The sequence below is a fragment of the Bos javanicus genome, chromosome 20 (assembly GCF_032452875.1).
Source record: "Bos javanicus breed banteng chromosome 20, ARS-OSU_banteng_1.0, whole genome shotgun sequence".
Lineage (NCBI taxonomy): Eukaryota > Metazoa > Chordata > Mammalia > Artiodactyla > Bovidae > Bos > Bos javanicus.
The window spans coordinates 39,607,609-39,622,374 of record NC_083887.1 but is presented as its reverse complement, the minus strand read 5'-3'; the positions used below and the strand labels follow the sequence as shown (position 1 = coordinate 39,622,374).

Below are 14,766 nucleotides of genomic sequence, written 5' to 3'. Positions count from 1 at the left end.
AGGTATTTCTGCCACTGGCGTGGTCTGGTTAATGCATAATGCAGATGTACAGTGCACACTAGAGGGGAGAGAGGAGGCCCAAATGGGCAGAGAAAATATTATGTATAAATTTTCCTTGACTTGCTTTAAAATATAAGTTTTATTTCATCAGTATATTCTCTCAATTACTTAATTTTAATCACAAGTTATTATTTCAGGAAGACGTTTCAGCCAGAAACAAGCAATATAAAATGCTAGATTTCAGTGTTGATAGGTGTTTCTTGGAGGAGTCCATTTTAAAAATATTAACCAAATAAATAAATAAATAAGCAACTCAGACTTAGTAATTTTCTTGGTGTGACCTAATCTCACATTTGCGAGTTTTAGGTGTTACTGACAACGAGAATTTCGGAAGATCACTTAAAAGAGAAATAACAGATAAATGGGTAGTTGGGCTTGAGATTAAAATGTCCAATGACAGCCTCATAAATGAATTTTAAAAACTTTAAGTTGAAGTGAATATGGTCTGGTCTGGAAATATGTAGGTGAAGGGCTCAGAATGTCTTTAGTGATAAAGAAGATACTGATGAGAAAATTTAAGTAAAAGTTAATGGCACAATGGCAGTTAATGGCTGATTTGATAGACAGCAGTATTTGTGCATTAATATCTATCCGTGTGACCTAAACATGCAAATGTAACAAAATTGATAAATAAATGGGATGGTCAAGTGTCTAATAATATTTCATGCATCTAAAAGTTTATATATTCAAGTTGCCAAAAACCTTTTTATTGCACATATGTTTTCATTTGGAAAGTGGAAATTAGCTGATGTTCAGGGTTACTCTGTATTTGGTCTAAAGAGGGTGCTGAATTTCACCCTTCGTACATTTCTCTTCTCCCTAAGAATGATTTCAAAGCACTTTGACAGCATTGGTCTTAGGCAAATATCCTGTGGTGAAAAGACTGAGATGAACACATTGAGACAGGGTTTGTTTACTCAACACTGAGGATGAAAAAACACTCAAGCCTTCTGACTCCTGGACCCTAAGGGTCACCTGGAGACGTGCCAAGATGGTTTACCTGCAGTTCTGGTGGAATCCCCGGGTAGCCCTTCTCTCCTTTGGGGCCATGCTGCCCACGCTCCCCTCGTGGTCCCAGGTCGCCTTTGTCTCCTTTCTCACCTTTGGCCCCTTCGTGGCCAGTGGCTCCGTTATTGCCATTGTTCCCATGGTTTCCTTAAACAACCAGACATCATCATGAGAAAGCCTAGTCACTCATACTCACTGTCTATTTCTATAGAAACATAGTTCCTTTCTTCAATAATACAGATTCAATGGCATAAGGGGACCATTTGAAACAAGCCTAAACACAGCCATGAGGTCATCATGGAATAGGATCTCTCTTAAATGGAACAATGAAAACAGACTTAAATACTCTTAAGTCTCCAGATTCTAAAGCCTATTTTTCCTATAAAGCAAGACTTGGAAGAATAGTTGCATAGAAGACTGATTATCAAAGGATCCTTTATAATAGCAAAGATTAGAAACCACCTAAATGTCCATCAATACTGAAAGGGTAAAATTTTAAAATGGTAGGGAATTCACTGGTGGTCTAGTGCTTAAAACTCTGTGTTTTCACCGTAGGGGGCATGAGTTCTATCCCTGGCCAGGGAACTATAATCCTGCAAGCTGCATGGCACAGCCAAAATAATAATAATAATAAAGGATTTGTAAACAGAATTGTTTAAAAATGGTATATATATATATATATCCCAGTAAATAATGTTATATAGTCACAAAAAAAATAATGATGAAGAAAAATATTAAATAACATATGTTTTAGATAAAAGAGGCTACGAATCAACAGGGTTCCCATGATACTACGTGTAGGTATGTATATTACATATACATATATATATGTATATATATATAACATGCTTTATCCAAAGGGGGAAAAACTATAACAAATTACATAAAAATATTTTACAGTGATTCATTTTGCCTGGGAAATCCCATGGACAGAAGAGCCTGGCAGGCTACAGTCCATGGGGTCGCAAAGAGTTGGACGGGACTTAGCAACCAAACAATAGCAATCTTTTTTCTAAGTGGATGGAACACAAGTGATTTTTGTATTATCCTATATAACTTTCTGCATTTTTAAAAATTTCTACAATAATATGTACCACTTTTATAACTGAAGGAAAAGTAAATCATTGATGAAAATTATAACAATAATCTTGAAAGCAAGACTTGGATAATGATTTCAACTCTTTACTCAGAGGGAATTTCTACACCTCTTCCTTTATTTTTACACTTGTTGAATTCCAGGCCCTTCTGCCATTTATTTTGTGTGCCACCTTTGGTCAGGTTTCATAACAAGCTTGCAATTCTTCCATGCTGATGAACTTTGACTGTATTTGCAGGTTAACGTGCTGATGACAAAACTGTTTCTGATGGGAAACATGAGGTCAAAGCCAGTCCATCCTCTGGCCTCAGAAGAGTGTAGACCTAAGAAGATTTTAGGAGGGTCTGAATGTTCCCTACCCCTAATCACTGCACCTGCTGCCTGCTGCCCATGATGGTCAGTGACATAGGTTCCAAGCTACTAATCATAAAGTCTAACAGAGCACTTGCTCGTTCTATATTTGGTTTTGTTTGAGAAGCCTCTCAAAGGTATTAAGAAAAATTAAGTCTCATTGTTTTTTAACTACTAACATCAATGGGAGTAAGAGAAGAGTAAGAGGACTTTTGCCAAACCTTGAGAAAAGGTTGCACTCCCAGGAATTGACCTGGAGACTACAGAGTCACATAGGCCCTCAGATTTGGAGGTCGTGGACCTGGCTGCCCTCTCCTTGCCTGACCCAGGAGGCTAGCGAGTTCCCCAAATGATCCATGCCTGGAGCCCCACTCAGTAGAGTAGATTTGGCTGAGCGGTGGCTCTAGAGGGTCCCAGTGGAGCTCGACAGCACACCCCGTGCCGCCATATGGTGCTCTAGCCCAAAAATGTTCCCATGAGTCCAAGAGAAGTACAAGGGTCAACTGAGAGATAGCTGAGCATGGAGCGCCTAGAGGCTAGAGGAAGACAAACTCAGCTAGACCTAGAATCAAACAGAAGGATGTGTCATTCAGTGAAAAGGACTGTGAAGATGACTATAACCCAGACCAGCAATCTCTCCTCCCCACTCTCACTTCCCAAATCCCCAGAAGGCTAGATCTAGAGTGCCCTATGGAGCACACAGTGGCAGAAACACTGAAACAAAAGTATGAACCTGTTAAGCTCCAGTGATTCCACATTCCACGCTGGTGAAGGGCCTCCTGGCATGTAGGCTGAGGTCCCAGTATGCCTAATGCCTGTGGGATTCTGTGCATGGTATGGATAATAAATACTATATCTTATATACTTCTACCTCATGGACTCAGTAAACTCAGTTGCCTACCCCACTCTCTTTTGGATTTTCCATGCGCAAGCTCTGGATCATACACAAGTGATCCCAGATCACTGAGGTTCACCCCTGGCTCCTGATTTGGTATGGTCTGCAAGTAGACTGGAGATAACGCATCTCTCTCATCCTTACCTGGAATGCCAGGGGGACCGGGAGGTCCAGGGGGTCCTTGGTAGCCTCGGAAGCTGTAGTCTCCATGGCAACACTTGCTGCAGTCTGGGGGCAGTCCTCCGGTTTGTGGAGACTTAAAAAAAAAAGACACAAAAAGAAACTTCAAAGAAAGGCACATGTGAGTACTTAGAACTTTTGAATTTCCTCTGGCTTTGGTGCCTAGGTAAGTTTAATTCCAAACAACCCACAACAACATCAGAAAAGAAGGTGTGGGGTGGGTATGTCAATGGCAAAGGAGTCAGGGAATAGCTCAGGTGAGGTGATGATCAGAAGGCAAAGGAAACAACAGAGTGGGTAGAAGAACAGGCTCCTTGGAAAGTGGGAGTGGGAGTGGAGGATGGGGGCAGTGTTTCAAGAAAGTATGTTCCAGAAGCTATGGGAAAAGAGAAATCTCCTTCAGAAGTAGACTTGGAAACATTCCTTTTCTTTTCCAACTGTCTATAGTCTCAGACATAGCTAAACTGAGTAGATGACCCACAAATGATAAAATTACCAGCATCAAATACAGTAATTAAGACTATGTATATTCATGATACTACTATGTTAAAAGTTCTTAGAAATTTTAAATTGCAACTCTAGTTTTTCCAACAGTCACAGCACACAAAAATTGCCTTAGAAAATTAAGATTCATGACTCCAAAAAGTTATTATTAATTACTTACAACTTGAAGCAATTTCACTTTTTTAAACTTCTGCCTTTAACATGCAGATCTGTTTCATATTCCACTTGAAAATTTAAGTGATTATTGCATTGTTTGAATCAGGATTGAATGTCCATTGAGTCAGTGATGCCATTCAACCATCTCATCCCCTGTCATCCCCTTCACTTCCTGCCTTCAATCTTTCCCACCATTAGGGTCTTTTACATGAGTCAGTTATTCGCATCAAGCAGCCAAAGTATTGGAGCTTCAGCATTAGTCCTTCCAATGAATATTCAGGGTTGACTTCCTTTAGGACTGACTGGTTGGATCTCCTTGCAGTCCAAGGGACTCTCAAGGGTCTTCTCCAATACCATAGTTCAAAAGAATCAATTCTTTGGTGCTCAGCTTTCTTTATGGTCCACCTCTCACATCCATACATGACTACTGGAAAAACCACAGCTTTGACTAGATGGACCTTTGCTGGCAAAGTAACGTCTCTGCTCTTTAATATGCTGTCTAGGTTTGTCATAGCTTTTCTTTTCTTTTTTTTTTTTTTGCACTTTATTATTTTTATTTTTTGAAATTAAATCTTCCTAAAGCAGTACTGTTTACAAGTTGGCCAGAAGGGCCTGGAGCACATGTGTGTCCATGTGCGTGTGTGTGTGCACTGCCCCAGGCGTGCCCTGTGACTCCTGGGGAGGGAGGTGTTGAGCTCTGCATCTGGACTGAGGAGCCTGAGGAGAGCAGGTGGGGCTCCTGTCCTGGAGCTTGTCTTCCTCCTCGCGTGTGGTCTGCTGCATGGGCATCGTCCTTTTCCCTTTTATAACGCTTTCCTTCCAGCGTTTACATTTTTAAACTCTGGATCCTCAAACCCACTGGCTGAAGGTGCTGAAGCTCCAATGGGAGCCGGGTTGCTTGTGAGCAGCGGGCGGAGGCTGGGATCTGGGGTCCACGTCCTCCATGGCAGGAGGAGTGAGGCGGGCCGGGCGCAGTGCTCAGTGGTGACCCAGGCGGCTTTGCCTTTGAGCGGGGATTTCTCTGTTCCAAGCCCTTGCTGGTTCTGGTTGGTGGGTCTCCGGCAGTCTTAATGTGCTATTGAATGTCATGACTTCTGATCACTTGGCGAAAGCCACTCAAGGTTTCTTGAGGAAAACACCAGAATTAAAGAATGCTGATTTATGTTCTCTGTGGTAACTGGTAGCAGTCTGGGCCCGCAAAAGCCCGGTTGGTCCCAGGGTGCCTCCGGGACGTCAGCACCGCCGCCTGTGTCTGGTGTCAGATGCGGCACTGGTGTGTCCTGCGGGGCCCTCCCAATGCACGGGGCACACGCTCACGGGAGACCGCGAGGCTGAAGTGTGACCCACGGCCAGAGCGCGTGCTGACGCCTCCTGCCCACGGCAGGCTGACACCTCCTCGCCCACTGAGTCTGGAGGGGCTGGGTCCTTTGCCAGCTCCAAAGGGACAGACAGCAGCTCGCTGTTTTCCTGGGCCTCCTGTTTCTCCTGATGTCTTAGTTGTCCATTTCCTCAGAGTAAAAGTGCTTCTTTGTGCCTCCTTGACGGAGGTTGGCGTGTTCTGGATTCCACCCCTCACCCCTCCTCAGTGCTGAGGTGAGACGTGGCCCCTTTCCTGCCCGAGGCCCCTGTGCTCTCCCCTCACCTGCGTCTGTGCCTGTCGTCAGGGGAGGCGCAGAGCTCGGCTCTGGGAAGAGCATGCTCTGCTGGAAGCAGTGTCAGGAGAACGCACTGGAGGTGAAGTGCAGTGAGGACTGAAGACTCCGTCCACATGGTACCTCCTGCCCTCAGCTCAGGAGGGCTCCCTTCAGACCACCAGCCTTGTCTGACAGCAGCCCGAGACCCAGTGGGCGCAGCTGGTGAACTTTTCGAGAATGAAAGTGGCTCCAGGGCTGTGACCCCAGAGGCAGCTCAGCCGTGGGCACTGGGTCCTCAGGAGCCCATGTGCACAGCAAGCCCGCCTCCAGACTTCCAGCGACTGAGCATCTTCTGTTTTCTGTAACCATCACTTAATTCAAGTAATCGTGCATGTCCCCCTCTGTCCACAAGGATCTTGACCTAAGAGGCACCAGTTGCTCGGACAGGCCGAGTCAGGCGGCTGGGACACACTCGGGGTCGGGACGTCCACATGAGAGACAGCCGGGGGGAGAAGACCCACACCACGTATCTTGCTTCGTGACCGACAGTATCTGTCACTTTGTCTAGAAAGTGAAGTGAAGTCAAGTCGCTCAGTCGTGTCTGACTCTTTGCGACCCCATGGACTGTAGCCTACCAGGCTCCTCCCTCCATGGGATTCTCCAGGCAAGAATACTGGAGTGGATTGCCATTTCCTTCTCCATGTCATAGCTTTTCTTCCAAGGAGCAAGCATCTTTTAATTTCATGGCTGCAGTCACCATCTGCAGTAATTTTGGAACTCAAAATGATAAAGTCTGTCACTGTTTCCATTGTTTCCCCATTTCTATTTGCCTTGAAGTGATGGGACCAGATGCCATGATCTTCGTTTTCTGAATGTTGAGTTTTAAGCCAGCTTTTCACTGCCCTCTTTCACTTTCATCAAGAGGCTCTTTAGTTCTTCTTCGCTTTCTGCCATAAGGGTGGTGTAATCTGCATATCTGAGGTTATTGATATTTCTCCCTGCAATCTTGATTCTAGTTTGTGCTTCATTCAGCCTGGCATTTCATATGATGTACTCTGCATATAAGTTAAATAATCAGGGTGACAATACACAGCCTTGACGTACTCCTTTCCTGATTTGGAATCAGTCTGTTGTTCCATGTCCAGTTCTGTTTCTTCATGACCTGCACACAGATTTCTCAGGAGGCAGCTAAGGTGGTCTGGTATTCCCATCTCTTGAAGAATTTTCCACAGTTTGTTGTGATAAACACAGTTAAAGGCTTTGGTGTAGTCAATGAAACAGAAGTAGATGTTTTTCTGGAACTCTCCTGCTTTTTCTATGATCCAACAGATGTTGGCAATTTGATCTCTGGTTCCTCTGCCTTTTCTAAATCCAGCTTGAACATCTGAAAGTTCTCGGTTCACGTACTGTTGAAGCCTTGCTTAATGAATATTAAATGTATTCAGATATGACTCTGAGTTCAACACTTACGTATCAATGATAAATGTCTAAAATTTGGGCTTACTGTCAAGGAGGTAGAGATTTTGCAGAAGTTGAACCGCAAAAGAGTTAGAGTCATTCATAAAACTTTGAGTCTCTTCTAAATGGGCAACTTTTAATTATAGATAGCATACAAAAAACTTGTGGAAACTTTCCTTGACACCAATTAAAAATCAAAGTTTTTTTGAAAATAGCATGTTGTTGCTAAGGGATTCATTTTTTAAAAGGAAGGGATGGGGTGAGAGAGGAAGGAAGGAAGAGAGAGAAATGAAGAAAAGGAGGGAGGAAGAAGTCATTTAAAATTCAAGTTTTCTCTGCCATTAGAAATCCAAGCAGAACAATGTATCAGCGCTTCACGTTGTTGCACCTCTAGACATTCACAGCACAGCAAATTCTACTCAATACTCTGTAATAGCCTGTATGAGAAAAGAATCTAAAAAAGAATGGATAGAACATCCCTTGTGGTCCAGTGGTTAAGAATCTGCCTGCCAATGCAAGAGACCGGTTTGATCCCTGGTCAGGGAAGATTCCATGTGCTGTGGGTCAACAGAGCCTGTGCGCCGCAACCACTGAGCCCACGTGCCCTAGAGCTGATGCTCTGCAACAAGAGAAACCACCACAGTGAGAAGCCCAAACACCACAACTAGGGAGGAGTCCCCGCTCACAGCAACTAGCCAAAGCCCATGCATGGCAATGAAGACCCAGTGGAGCCAGAATAAAATGAATAAATAAATAACTTTTTAAGAAAGAGTGTATGTGTGCTAAGTTGCTTCAGTTATGGCCTACTCTTTGCAACCCTACGAGCCTTCCAGGCTCCTCTGTCCATTGGATTCTCCAGGCAAGAATACTGGAGTGGGTTGCCATTTCGCGTCCTCCAGGGGACCTTCCCAACCCAGGGATTGAACCAGAGCCTCATATGTCTCTTGTATTAGTAGGCAGGTTCTTTACCATTATCACCACCTGGAAAACCCCATGTATATGTATAACTGACTCACTTTGCTGTACACCTGAAAGTAACACAACATTGCAAATCAACTATACTCTGATAAAAATTATTTTTAAAAACTAAATTTGCACAAACAAAACATAAAACAAGCTAGAATTTTTTCCCTGACTCTTATTTCTTTTTTATTTAAACAGGTTCCCACCTAGTTATAATATTAAGAAACAAATGCCTCATCTGTAGTCCAGCAAAAGCTGCAACAGCTGAGAGCCCAGACTCAAGGTTTCAGGAGCTAGGATTTGGACCAATCTCCTGGTCTAGTCTTCAGTCCCTCAGACCCAACCCTGGACAGGTATGGGAGTCTACGAAAACCTTCTACGAAGCCGGTAGAGGAAAAGAAAATTAGCCAAAGCAATTGGTTGGAGACAAGGGATTTCAGACACTTGGGAAGTCAGACACTGCAGACTGCCCCACCTTCTAATCCAAAGATGAAATCTGAGGAGTAAGTATTCTGTAATTTCCTGGTATAATTTTGCTAATATGAAATACAGATTTTTAAGCTCCAAGAAATTCTAAGCTCTGCCAATAATGAATTTAAGGGAAGGAGACGGGTGGGGATGAGGGAAAATCCTGAAGTGGAACCATTTATTTAAAAATAGAATTTAAAAACTGAGACAACCAAGAATGTCAGAAAGAGAACTGGACTGGGACCAGAACTCCCATTACAGGTCTGTGTGACTTTCATGAAGTCATTTTCTCCCAGACATCATTTTTCTTGTCCACTAAATTAGAGGACAGGGTAAAAATGGTCATGAAATTTCCTTCCAGCTCTATAACACAAACAATGATACTGAAGTCTTTCCCAAAGCCTCAGATGGTGACTTAGAAAGCTTTTGTTTTGAAGGCTAGTGTTTGGGCACAGGAAATCAGCTCCAGGAGATGAGGTGCACACCCAAGCACTTGGAGAGCACGGTTGTTGTTTAGCCGCTAAGTTGAGTCTGACTCTTTTACGACTCCGTGGACTGTAGCCTGCCAGGCTCCTCTGTCTGTGGGATTTCCCAGGCAAGAATACTGGAGTGGGTTGCCATTTCTCAAGGGGATCTTCCCGACCCAGGGATTGAATCTGTGTCTCCTGCATCCCCTGCATTGCTAGGCAGATTCTTTACTACTGAGCCATCAGGGAAGTTGAGAGCACAGAGCTGCCACCAAAACAGGGAGAGATTTCTGATCACTATGTGGGCCCCCTCCTAAGAACCCTCTTGGAACATTTCACAACACGGTCCTCCCTCTGGCCTGGTCTTTGAAAAATCAATCAAATGGAACAATGTCTGTGAGCCTTGGAACAAATTAGACAGGATGTGTTAGTTGAGAAGTTTTCTCCCAGGCAAGGGAGATTCACATTCTAGGTAGTTCTGCAGGTCACCTTGCTATTGACTCTTCCCAAAATTAGGTCAAATTTGAGCACGAAGATCATGCAAATGTGTGGTATGAGAGGAAGAAAGTCCCTAAGACGGGTTTCATCTATTCTGTAGATGGAGGCCTAGGGGCAGCTATCGAGAATGAAGCTCTACTATTGGGAAATGACTTCAGGAAAAAGGGTCCACGGCTCCTTCTGTGGAAAGGGAAAAGCGAAGATAAAGAAAGTGAAGGGAAGTGGAGGAGGGAGAGACAGGCGCCTAGGAAGAGCAGGGAAGGTTGATAAAGCTGGAAATGGTGAAGAGCTGCAGAGAAGAAAATGCCAGGAAAAGGGAGAGCAGGTCTCCCTGGGAGAGTGGTCCCCCACCTCTACACATCTTTGCACAAACCCTATGGCCAGGGTCCTCTTTTTAGAACACAACCCTGACTTCACTGCCCTGCTATGCACGAACAAAACTTCTGCTTGCAAAATAAGGTCTAAGCTTTTTAACCGGTCAACAGAATCCATCAAACGGCACTAAAATCATGGGTGTCTTCCTCCCACAGCCCAGGCACTCCACTGACACCCACTCCTCCAGGCTCTCTCAAGGCTCTTCCTGTCACACAAATTTATTTTATCTTTTCTGTGAATAGCCATCCTTTTTGTCTCATCCTTTGAGATTCAACTCAACAGCCACCACCATTTTGACCCTTTCCTCCCAACAGTCTTTTGTGTGTGAACTTTATCACATGGCATTGAATTATCTGTTAATTTATCCCCACGAGAGCCCTTCAGAACTGTTCAGCAATAGAAGCTTGAGTGTATCTATCCCCATCCTAAAATGTGACTCACAGAGAAGCACAGGAAAAGATTGGTGAAGGAAAAAAAAAAAAAAAAGATTAGTAAAGGAGTGAATGAGGATTAAGAGAAGAGGTGGGAAGTTGGGGGAGTGAGGAAAGAAGGAAGCACACAGAAAAATCCTAAATTCAACACGGGGCTCCATATCCATGGGCAGAGAATGGTACTAAAACTTCTAGAGTATCAGTGGCTAAATCTCCACAGTGACTCTTGTTGGGGGCTGATTTGGAAATACTGTAGGAATCCAAGGGAGTTTAAAAGCACCCCCCTTCAAAAGAAAAAAAAAAGGAAACCTCAAAAAGGCTTCTTACCCACCTCATCTGATTTTAATATGCTAGATGCCTAGGGCCGCTAGCAGGCAGCATGGAACAGAAATTTGAATTTCAGTGGCCTGCTGGATGCCAAGAAATAATGACCCATGACAGCCCTCATCTGCCTTCTGCTGCCTCTGGGGGCTCACACAGCCATGGCCAAGAAGGATCCAGCAGAGAGCCCATTTACTGAAGTGGAAAGTCCAGATCAAGGCTCAGACAAAAGCACAGATATCTTCACCACTGATAAACACAAATCAGTATTAATCACTCTTCAGCCAAAAGACTATCAGATGAAAGGATAATCTCTAAAAGTGGCCTTCAAAAAACAGGACTGGGGACTTCCCTGGTGGTCCAGTGGTTAGGGCTTCTCACTTCCACTGCAGGGGACACAGATTCGTCCCTGGTTGGGGAACTAAGATCTCACTTGCCACACAGCATGGCCAAAATAAATAAATAAACAAACAGGATTGTGTATGGAGTTTATCTTTTCTCCCGCAGCTCCACCAGTTCAACCAGGCCCCACAGAACGGTTTGAACAACTGTATCTGTGGTCAAGTCAGAAGTCCAGGTTTGTCTCAGATCCACAATTGCTTCTGCCTGTGATCTTGGTGTGATCTTCTACCGGTCTCAACCCACACGTCAGTCTGTGGTTGGCAAGGCTGAGATTTCAGCTGCATGGACGTTTTCAGGGCCTATCCAATGCATGTGTGTGTGCATGCTCAATTGCTTTGCATGCTCAGTCACTTCAGTCGTGTCCCACTCTGTGACCCCATGGACTGTAGCCCACCAGACTCCTCTGTTCATGGGATTCTCCTGGCTAGAAAACAGGAGTGGGTTGCCATTCCCTTCTCCAGGGGATCTTCCCAACCCAGGAATCGAACTGGGGTCTCACACATTTCAGGCAGGTTCTTTACCAGCTGAGCTACCAGAAGCAGTTAATTCTTATAGTAAAATTTATCTGTTCAAAAATCATATAATTCAGAGTAACTCTCCTTGCCCCCTCATCTGATTTCATCATGCTGATTCCTGGAAGGCAAATCAAAATCTTCTTCTTCCTTATGTTGTATACCTGAGACTAATATCATGTTATATATACCTCAATTAAATTTTTTAAATAAAAAAAATAGACAGTTAAAAACCTGTGTCTTCCTGTTCTTAATGTTTTCAACGAAATTGAGTTTCATCCATTTGCTATTCACTACACTAAAACATGAACTCACTCCCATACCACCCTCAAAGAGTTAAAGATGCCTCCTTAGATGCTGAGCTTATACTCAGCATTTTACACAAATCCTCTGATTAGTAGGCCCTGGGTCATACAATAGCATGAGGTCTGCATTTTAAATACAGATATATGTTTTTGTTTTAACTCCTTTTTAAAACAAAGTGAAAATAGAGTGCTATTAAATCAAATAATCAAGCCTGGCATGAAATGTCACAGTAAACTCGCAAATCAAATGAAAAACTCAAAGGGCAGCTTCTCTCTGCCAGGAAGAATTAAGAAAGTCCAATTTATGATCTGTAAATGATTATCTCCAGCAACCCGTCTATCGGCAAAGGTCAGCTCTCCTCCTCCTTTCCACACCAACAGAGCAAGAAAGAAACAAAACCACAGCAGAGCAGGGCTGATGCTCCACTCCCCTTTCTGATGGGGCGTCTGTGGCTTCTCTTTATCTCAGTACATCAGTGCTACATCTGCTGAGTGTCTAACGCACACTGCCAGCGCCCCTAGCATCCCACAGCAAGCCAGAGAGACAGACCCGCGAGCAGTTCAGCCAGCTTCTGGAAAGCACTGTTCCCGGGAATCACAGCTGAAAAAAAAATAAAATAAAAGAGCAAAGACAACAAAACTCATGAAGCTTTGACAGTAACCCTTAAAAGAGAATTCCGAGTACCTGGCCCCAGAATGGGGTGATCTGGGCTAGGTCATCTACCTCGGGGGGCGGTAGCTCATCCGGCCTCAGGGATTTTAGGTCTGTAGAAGTGTTATTATCCACAGTCCCAGTTCTAGGATGGCTCCGCTCTCTCACTTTCTCCCTTCTGGAGCCGCTACGGCCAGTCTGCTGATGGCTTTGCACTATTCGCGCCACCACTTTATTAGCTCTTCCGCTCACCTCCATGTATTCATCTTGACACAGGCAAAAAGGGAGGAAAAGCAAAGCCAGAAGGTGCCAATAGACGAGCTGCCTCCCCAGCATGGTTCTCAACAGAGCCACAGAGCTTCCCGGGGAAGACGGCTGGGGCTCTGGCCGCCGTGGTCTCCTCGGGCAAGCGCCAGGGGCTGGAGATCAGAGCTGCCTCCGGCCGGGCGGTTTTTATAGTTCAGTGTGTAATAAATAAGGCAGCAGGCAAGCCAGAGGGAGAGCGGTCCTCCTCCGCGGGCAGAAGGGGCCCCATTCATCACTTTCCCATACCACAGGCAAAACGATTTGTGTGCACAGCTCCCAGTTGGTGGGGTTCATAAATGTCACACCTTGGCACGTTTTTTTGTGAAAGTGTGAAGGGAACATACACAACCAGCTGGAAACAGGCAGCATGTGTCCAGCGGTTTGCTTTTGCGATTAGACATGGAAAGGCTGCTCCTTTGTGGTCTAAGATGTCTTTTGGAAAAAACTCCTCCCGGGCTTGCCAGGAAATTCGGGCTTAACTGCATCAGTTCCATCTGAAATGGCAGTGGGAACGTGTTCAGGGCCATTGAGAGAGCTATGCACTCTCATTATACAGTTCATATTTCCCCCACTTAAAGGAACTAATTTCCCGTTCTGGCTCCGGCAGCAGAAGGTAGTTGGGTGACTCCAGAACACTGAGCTGGATTCAGGTTCAGAGTCTCTGGGTTTAGCAAAAGCATCTCCCCATCGTAGGTTTCATTTCCTTTTCCCTGGAGTTTTCAAAAGCCAGAGTTAGATCAAAGTGGATGAAGTCGCTTCTGGCCAGATGAATATCTGACATCCTGCTTCATATTAAAAGAAAATTGTCTCTGGCTCCTCTTCCTTCTGACACATTCTTGATTAAAATGAAAGAAATGCAAAGATTCCAACCAAACACCCTCCTCCAAGTAGATCAGGCTGGAGAAAACTGTCATTGCCTTTAGGATGCTTGCCACATTTTAATGAATTCAGCCAAAGAGAATGGACTTTCCTAACTCTTTTTTTTTCTCTTGGCCTGCTGGGTCTTCCTTGCGGTGAGCTGGCTTCTGGAGTTGTGGCACCAGCTTAGTTGCCCTGCATCGTGTGGGACCTTAGTTCCCCAACCAGCAATTGAACTCACGTCTTCTTGTGGATTCTTAACCGCTGGACCACCAGGGAAGTCTCGCTAAGCTCTTTGTGATAATAAAGAGAACTCATATAGTTTTGCCGTTAAAAACTGCCTCTATTTTCGCATCATTTTATTTAATAGTGCTCATTCACTCACATAGCACAAAGTCACTGTCCTCCCCCGTGAGAAGAGACCCTGGGACTTACAGGCAATGAGTGGCCAGTATGTGTGATGCTAAGAGGACAAAGGCAGCACTGTCAGAAGCCACAGTGGGGGAAGCCAGGCCTGAGGATGAGGTGACAGCCACTGGAGAGAGGGGAGGAGCTGCTCACAGCTGTCCTCCTCACTCAGCAAAAGGGGCCTGGGAACCAAAAGCCATCTCTCGCTGCAGGACGCCTCATTCCTGCCTCTGCCTGAACAGCGGCTTCTAGAGCCCACACTTCGGCATAGAAAGGATTCGGTATGGAGGATGGAGCGAGAGAGTCAGTAAAACAAAAGTTCACTGGTTCACAAACACAGGGGTCTTTGGAGTAATGCTTCTTCCAAGCAGGCCACTCCCCCCTCAGTCAGTTCAGTCACTCAGTCATGTCCGACTCTTTGTGACCCCATGGACTGCAGCACGCCAGGCTTCCCTGTC

At 44.8% G+C, this 14,766-nt stretch overlaps 1 protein-coding gene across 3 annotated transcripts in view; it reads right to left on the bottom strand.

Annotated features, from left to right (window-relative positions):
- The window catches only part of C1QTNF3 (C1q and TNF related 3), a 32,571-nt gene extending 19,266 nt beyond the window's left edge, over nt 1–13,305 (bottom strand). The window contains exons 1-3 of one of the 3 annotated variants that reach the window (XM_061393772.1): nt 12,770–13,305; nt 3,555–3,666; nt 1,061–1,215 (exon numbers count right to left, since the gene is read on the bottom strand). In XM_061393772.1, the coding sequence (XP_061249756.1) occupies nt 1,061–1,215; nt 3,555–3,666; nt 12,770–13,072 (570 nt within the window). In that variant the 5' untranslated portion in view covers nt 13,073–13,305. The remainder of the gene's footprint in view (nt 1–1,060; nt 1,216–3,554; nt 3,667–12,769) is intronic. The other 2 variants (XM_061393774.1, XM_061393773.1) reach the window with 2 other exon arrangements.
- Nucleotides 13,306–14,766: the final 1,461 nt, after the last annotated feature.